We start from the raw sequence: 7,602 nt of genomic DNA, 5'->3' as shown, positions 1-7,602 counted from the left end.
TTTTGTGTTGGATCGACTAAAAAAGTATCATGTAAATGTAGAACATAATAAGAATGATATATTTATTTATGATAGTCAACAAACACTCTAATGTATATCTCTCGCACCGCTCTCTCTTTCATGCTTTCCGTAAATTGACAGTATTTATGTTTGTGGTTCTTAAAGCAGTTAAATTTGACTTGAAGCCGAACAATTAATCACGAAATAAGCTTGTTTAAAAAGGGGAATTTGTGTGGAGTGGAATAGTATTAATGATCAAAGTTGGATGTAATTTACGAAGGCATGATTGGTAGAGTGGAGCCGTTTTTGTGTGAGTTGTGGCCCAAATGTTGCACTCCATTGAATGCCATCACATCTCATCATGATGGTGGTAGCAAGCAAAATCAATCTGTCTGCATGCAATGTCGTTTTAAAATTTGGTTTGATTTCAGGATCAAAAGGTTATTTAAGCGAGCAACGTTGTCGTTTGATTTAGTCTAATATTATAGATCCTGATTCCACAACCAACCCAACTGAACAGAGAGTGGAATTTTGTCCTGGTTTTTCCCTTTAGGAAATGGCAGGGGGCAGGTTGGCCCCAATTTTTTTTAATTTCACATGGCTCTTTCTTTTCTCTCAGTTATGACGCACCAACCAGGGACTCTCTAATTCAAACCATGTCAAACCTCTCCTCAGCTAGGTATGGTAGATGGCTTGGCCATCCCAGGAAAAGGGTTTGCCCACTTACCCAAAATATCAATGTATATCTGTTACAACTATATAACAGTTTCAACTACCACAAATGCACCCTCACTCTAATCGTAACAAACCAATCTTTTCTAACGTGTGTCACGTGCATACCTTACTCGGGCCATTTCCGAAATCCCAAAGTAAAACGTCCATGCTAGAATTCCCTATACGACCATCCTCACCTTATGCATGCAATGCATTGCAACCATACTTCAAATCATGGTCCACACTCCACAACCAGTTATTGTGGGTTCACGCTAAGTTGCACAACTGTTACTCCATTGCTAAGTTATCACTTTCCAAACCTGCAAGCATTTCTTTTCGTAAATTACAGCTGGTAGCACGTCGTAGAACTTCCAAGGAACTATCATATTACTAAAACTCAATTGTATAAAGACGGTATGGAGTAGTTTGGAGTCTGCACACTTTTTAATGGGTATATAACACTTTAATATCAGAAATTAAGACTCGGTTTTTTATTTTAAGTAACACCGTAATAAGATCACAATTTTTACTTAGTAAATTGTAATAATTCTTTCCCATATAAAAATCTCATTGTGTATGTACTCTATTTCTTAAATACAGAAGGCTTATAGAAAGCAATTCTCTACTAAATATAAGTTTATATTTTATTTGTGTCATAAATAGATACTGTCCATAAAGTTTTTTGTGTGACTCTAAATTTTGAAAGCTTATTTGGTTATTTTGTCAGTATCATTTCATAAATACTGTTTTGAAACATGTACACATTTCTTTCTTTAATATCAAGTGTCACTGCATGTCTCTTTCACCCTCCTGTCAGTGGTACCCCATAAAAGAACAAGACTTTCTCACGATGCTTACACTGTTCCCCGGTGCAGGATCAGAACAGCAAAAGGCCGTACCATAAAACAACAAGTGCTACATGATGAAGACAGAGAATTTATATAACAAAATACTCCCACCGATCCTAATGTACAAATTGCAAACCATTACTGTAAAGAAATATTCAAACATTTAACACCTTAGCAGAAACCCAACCCCAAAAAGAAGAAAAAAACTGAAGAACGCAACTAGATAAGCTATCACAACCCAAAAGAGAAAAATATGAAACACATCCCATTCCAAACATATATCCCTTCAAATGCTAAGAAGATCGGGTGGTGGAGACTGAGGAGGGCGTTGATTATCTTTAGGTTCCTTGGATTCCGTGGTTGGAGACTCTAAAATGTTAGATGATGACAGAGAGGACTCCGTCAAGTCCCCCTGTTTAGAGCTCGGTGGCTTTGGAAGCTCGGTGAGAATTTGAACAACTTCTCGCATAGTAGGTCGCTCCACTGCCTGTTCTTCAACACATAGCATGGCTACATAGAAAACATGCATCACCTCATGGAGAGGAACTGATGGAAGTCTAGGATCAAGAACCTTTAGAACTCCTTCCTTGTTTGAATCCGTCATTTTCCTCACCCACTGCACAATGTCCACACCATCACCAAACTCCCCAACTGGTTTCCTGCCTGTTACAAGCTCCAAAAGAACAACTCCAAAGCTGTAAACGTCGCTTTTCTCATCAACTTTTAACGTGTAGGCATACTCTGCAGTCAAAATCACAAACTTAAATCAATGACCACGAACAAAAAAAGCAGCCACATTAATTGAAAACAATTAACAAAAAATGAATGCTAAGGCCATGCGAATATTTTATATATTTAGTTTGACGTACATGTTGCCAGTTAATCACCATCTGTTTTTAATTGTGAAAATCTTTAATCTATGATTAATCTATGACTGCAGGACTTCCTAATTATAGGGTGGGGGCTACGATGAAGACTCAAATGACACACTCGGTTAATGTTTGCTTTAAACAGTAACAGTATTTTGAAGCAACATAAATTAGAGGACAAATGAAAGCGGTCGTTATTAGTGTGCGACGAAAACGAAAACGAGTCAAGGAAGGCAACATATAGCGTTTATTAATTAATTAGGCACATAAAACGTCTAAAACAAACAGCAGTGTTGATACAGTTCGGTTCTACCCCTAAGCCAATGATGTTGAGGGACATGAGACAAACTCCGACCGTTAAGGACTCCATATAGAAAAAAAGGCTGTTAGTCACGCTAGTTCAACGTATAAATCATCAATTATGTTGAATTTCATAATATTACCTGGAGCTATGTATCCATACGAACCGGCAATTGCAGACATGCATTCAGATGTTCCAGAATCTTGCAGGAACTTAGCGAGCCCAAAGTCCGCAACATGAGCTTCAAAGTTAGAATCAAGAAGGATATTGTTGGATTTAACATCTCGATGGACAATGAGTGGCGAACAGTCATGATGTAGATAGCACAGGCCCTTCGCGGCCTCCACAGCAATCTTATACCTTGTGTCCCAATGCAAATGACCACCTTTCTTGCCATGAAGAACCTCACCCAAACTTCCATTAGGCATATACTCATACACCAAGAGATTTGTCTCGTGGTTTGAACAGAAACCCAACAGTCTAACAATGTGTCTGTGTCGAATCCTCCCCAATGTCTGAATCTCAGCATTGAAACCATGATCATGCGAAGATCCCCTGCTCATGGCAGGTAACCTTTTCACAGCAACCTGATCCCCATTCGGCATTGCACCTTTGTACACAATGCCTGCACCTCCTTTTCCTATTATGTTGTCCTCCTTCAAGCAGTCCATAACATCATCAGCAGTGAAGTCCAAACGCTGGAACGCAGTTAATTTCCACGCACGAGCTTCACTAGCCCTTTTCAAAGCCCGAGCTTTGATTATTGCCGCAACAGCAAATGCGATGGAGCACACAAGCAACCCTATAACTAAAAGAAGCTTCAACGAAGAAGAGAGAGGACCTTTAACATGAGGTTGACGAGGGCCATTGGCAACCCCGTCTTTACAAGGACCCAAATAAGGACCACAGAGTTCAGTGTTTCCTAGGAAAGAGGTATAGTTAAAGTAGCCGAACTGCCCGGTTCCTGGAACCAAACCAGAGAGATTGTTGTAGGAAAAATCAACAGATGTTAAACTTTGCATTGAAGCTATGGAGCCTGGAATTGAGCCAACTAAATGGTTTCTTGAAAGGTTGAGATCATTCAATATCCGCATGGCAGTTATCTGATTTGGAATCTCACCAGAGAGCTCATTTCGGCTGAGGTCAATGAAGGTCAAAAGCTTGCACTTGCTTATCTCGGGAGCAATGGGGCCCGAAAACTGATTATGGCTAAAATCAATCTTGGAGAGCTGCTGCAGCCTGCCTATCTGCGAAGGGATTTGACCCGAAAACTTGTTACCGTCGAGAAGAAGCTTCTGCATGCTGGTGAAGTTTCCAATGGTGGGTGGCAACGGCCCAGAGAGCTTGTTATTAGAGAGACTGATCTGACCGAGATTAACAGCAACGGAACCACCCTCAGGAAACTGTCCAGTGAGAAGATTGTTCTGAAGCTCTACTTGGGTGAGTTTGGGAAGCCCAAATAGACCAACAGGAATAGAACCATTAAGAAAGTTCTCACCCATTCGAATCCTATTCAGAGACTCGCACTTCCCAAGCGAATCGGGAATGGGACCGAGCAGATAGTTCCCGAGAGTTATCAGAGTCTGAAGACGATTCCCGTAGCACATATCAGGAGGAAGCATTCCCGTCAACTTGTTCGAAGAAAGATCAACGAGAGTGAGTTTTCCATTTCTTCCCAGACTCTGAGGAATGCTTCCCGTGAAGTTGTTTTCCCATAGCTGCAAAACCTCCAGCGCCGGTAGCTCTCCGACAAATTCTGGAATCGCACCGTGGAGCTTGTTCCGGAAGAGGTTAAGCAAAGTGAGATTCTTGAGCTCCGCAAAGCTGGCCGGAACCTCGCCGGAGAGAACGTTGTTGGACAGATCCATCGACTTGAGACTCTTCAGGTTCCCCAGCTCAGGAGTGAGCGAGCCGGAGAGCGCATTCACCTGAAGAAAGAGCGTGTCCATATTCTGAAGCCTTCCGAGGTCAGCCGGAATATCGCCGGAGAGTCCGCAATACGCGGCATCGAAACGGACAAGCTGGGACAGGTTTCCAATTTCCGGCGGGATGCCGCCGGAGTAAGCGTTGTAGTAGCCAATGTAGAGCTCGCGAAGCGCGGTGAGGTTTCCAAGCTCCGGAGGGATGTTTCCCGTGAGCTCGTTGCCGGAGACGGCGAGGTACTGGAGGTGCTGCCAGGTGCCATACTCGGGAGGGATCTGGCCGGCGAAAAAGTTGCCGCCGAGGTGGAGGTGGCGGAGGAGGGGCATGGCGGCGACGGCGAGGGGGAGGGGACCGGTCATATTGTTGTTGTAGAGGTCAAGGACTTGGAGATTGGCGAGGCGGGCGAGGTTGGAGGGGAAGGTGGCGTTGAAGGCGTTGTTTGAGAGGTTGAGATGGCGGAGGGCGGAGAGTGCGGAGAAGGAGGAGGGGATTGGACCGGAGAACTGGTTGTCGGCGAGGGAGAGGTAGGAGAGGAAAGGGAGGTGGGAGAGGTCATCGTAGAGTGTGCCGGAGAGGGACAAGGAGGTGAGGTTAAGGATGGTGACGTGGCGGCGGGAGTCGCACGTGACAGCGAACCAGGAACAGTAGGGAGTGGTGGTGTTCCAGGAGGAGAGAGCATTGGTAGGGTCGTCGGTTATGGAAGACGCTTTAAAAGAGATAAGCGCGCGATATTCTGAGATGCGCGCAGCATGGAGTGTGTGAGAATGGAAGAGGAAGAAGAAGAGAGAACAAAGGAAGAGTCGCATTTTGTGTTGGAATGGAGAAATGGAGAAATGGAAAGGAAAACGAAAATGAAAATGAGGAGGGAAGTGAGTTAAAGGGTGAGTGAGTGAGTGTACATGTTGTATTGTGTGTTTGTTTGTGTGACTGCTACTGATCACTGACCCCTTAGCAGAGTGAGTGGATGAGGACTGAGCCAATGTTCAGCCATGTCCAGCAGACCCTCCCATCTTTATCCCCTTCCAACACTCACACATACTTACAATCTTAACCATCTTCCTCTTTCCCTTTTCTTTTTTCTTTTTTCACCCTTGCAAATCATACCATACCTTCACATTTCCAACGATTGAAACAGTGTATACTGTAACAACAAATCATTAGCTAAAAAATTCCAGAAAAGCTCTCCGTAGAATACCTATAGTATGTCTACTGCATGTTTTGAGGTTTGTGTTAGGTAACTCATTTATGAATTGTTCTGTTTTGTACCATTACACAAATTTTAGTTTGTCCTTTCTAATTCTACCACTGTCCTTTAATGCTCACGCATTTATACATTTGTCACTTTATCTTTATATTATTTTATTTGACTAATTACGGTTAGTGTAGTCTTCTTTTCTAGAATTTTTATTATCTCATCGTGGACAGAAAGTACGTGAAGAAAACAAAATATATTATTGGCATTTTCTGAAGTGTCACAACATTCAAGTTTCTTTCAACAAATTTGGTCCCTTCTCGTGCCCAACCTTTCGTCTATGGTTTCTTTTGCATGACACAACTAATCTAATTTGGTAATGACGAATGCACATTAGTTTCATATTGGTAATGAGTAACGAGGTGTGTAAGATCCTATAAAATACAGTAATAAACCATATATTATAGAGAATCACATATATTAATATATCAATTCAGTTTTTACAACTAAAGAAGTAGAGCTCGATAATGGTCGAACGGCCTTGAATCCACTGGTACAAATATTACAGACGTTCAATAAACATAGATGACCGAACGGTTTACAAAATATAATTACCGAACAGTCAAAATAAGCAAAAAAAGAGGTTCGATCTAGTACAATATTAACACGACTAAACTAAACATCTCAACCGAACGCACTACTGTTCGGTCTTCACTTCTACCTCCACTAGGTTTGCATCCTCCAAATTTTCTTCTTCCAGCGTTTCCTCAAGCAACGCCTCTCCATCTGCTCACATTCACACGGATGATCATTGCATAGACAGGACGGACGTACAAGGACGATAGACAACGCAAAGAAAACGAAAGGGTAAGCTTATTGAATTTAATTCAAGTAACAACATGCATTTCATAACACATCAAACATGTTAATTAAATCACAACATATAATTCAATCAACTTCTGTAATTCAAACAATTTCCTGTTACTAGACTGACTGTCCGGACCGTATGAATCTGTGTAGCTATGACGTTCGTGCACCCGATGATATAATAACTGGAATATTACATCAGCTACCTCCCGAGGTTAGTCCGTTCCGTCCAAGTTACAGTTATCGACTAGGACCTCCTGCCATTCCCACACATGACATACTCCTCTCTACTTGAGAACGAGCACTCACGGAATATCAGGATGAACCGCCAGCTAAGCTTGCCACATTCATACTTTACAAATCTCAACTTTCATTCAAGAGTCGTTCCTCCCTGGAACGCTCGTTCAAAATCCACAACCATAATTTCATTTCTTATACCGTTCACACATTACAGTTTTCTACATTGATATCAATTCAATCTTTCGTTCCACTTTCATAAAATGACGAGCGTTCAGCCCTCTTAAAAATGAGGACGAACGTTAACACGATACAGAGGAATCCTCGTTTCTAAACAGAAGGAAAAGAACACCTTTCCAATGACGGACGTTGTGACCACTTGAATCAGTTAAATGAACTGATTCTAGAACAATTCAAATGATACTTAGAATAATTTAAGTATAATAACTATAGATCGAATCCAAATGGATAGAGGCACCGCAAGGTGTTTAGGTACTGATACAAAGTACGATTTAATCGAAGAGACTAACCGTCAGTCAATGACTGAACGCGGAAATGGATATTTATTAAAGTTTTGGACGAACGCTATTTCTCTCGTTTGAAAATTAAAAGAAAGAACGAGCGTTCGGTATAAGACCGAGCGCCACTCAT

General features: G+C 41.9%; 1 protein-coding gene across 1 annotated transcript; it reads right to left on the bottom strand.

Annotated features, from left to right (window-relative positions):
* Positions 1–1,634: 1,634 nt before the first annotated feature.
* Positions 1,635–5,835, bottom strand: LOC108323192 (leucine-rich repeat receptor-like serine/threonine-protein kinase BAM1). Its single transcript, XM_017555559.2, has 2 exons — positions 2,875–5,835; positions 1,635–2,303 (listed from the first exon to the last, which is right to left on the bottom strand). The coding sequence occupies exons 1-2, from the start codon at positions 5,459–5,461 to the stop codon at positions 1,849–1,851; spliced, it is 3,042 nt and encodes a 1,013-aa protein (XP_017411048.2). The 5' UTR covers positions 5,462–5,835; the 3' UTR covers positions 1,635–1,848.
* Positions 5,836–7,602: the final 1,767 nt, after the last annotated feature.

Source organism: Vigna angularis, chromosome 1 (genome assembly GCF_016808095.1).
Source record: "Vigna angularis cultivar LongXiaoDou No.4 chromosome 1, ASM1680809v1, whole genome shotgun sequence".
Lineage (NCBI taxonomy): Eukaryota > Viridiplantae > Streptophyta > Magnoliopsida > Fabales > Fabaceae > Vigna > Vigna angularis.
This window is presented reverse-complemented; position numbering and strand designations above follow the sequence as displayed.

Coding starts and splice junctions, on each gene's coding strand:
- LOC108323192 (XM_017555559.2), bottom strand. CDS start 5,461: ATGCGACTCTTCCTTTGTTCTCTCTTCTTCTTCCTCTTCCATTCTCAC. Junction 2,304..2,874: donor GTATGGATACATAGCTCCAG/GTAATATTATGA, acceptor TTTTGACTGCAG/AGTATGCCTACACGTTAAAA.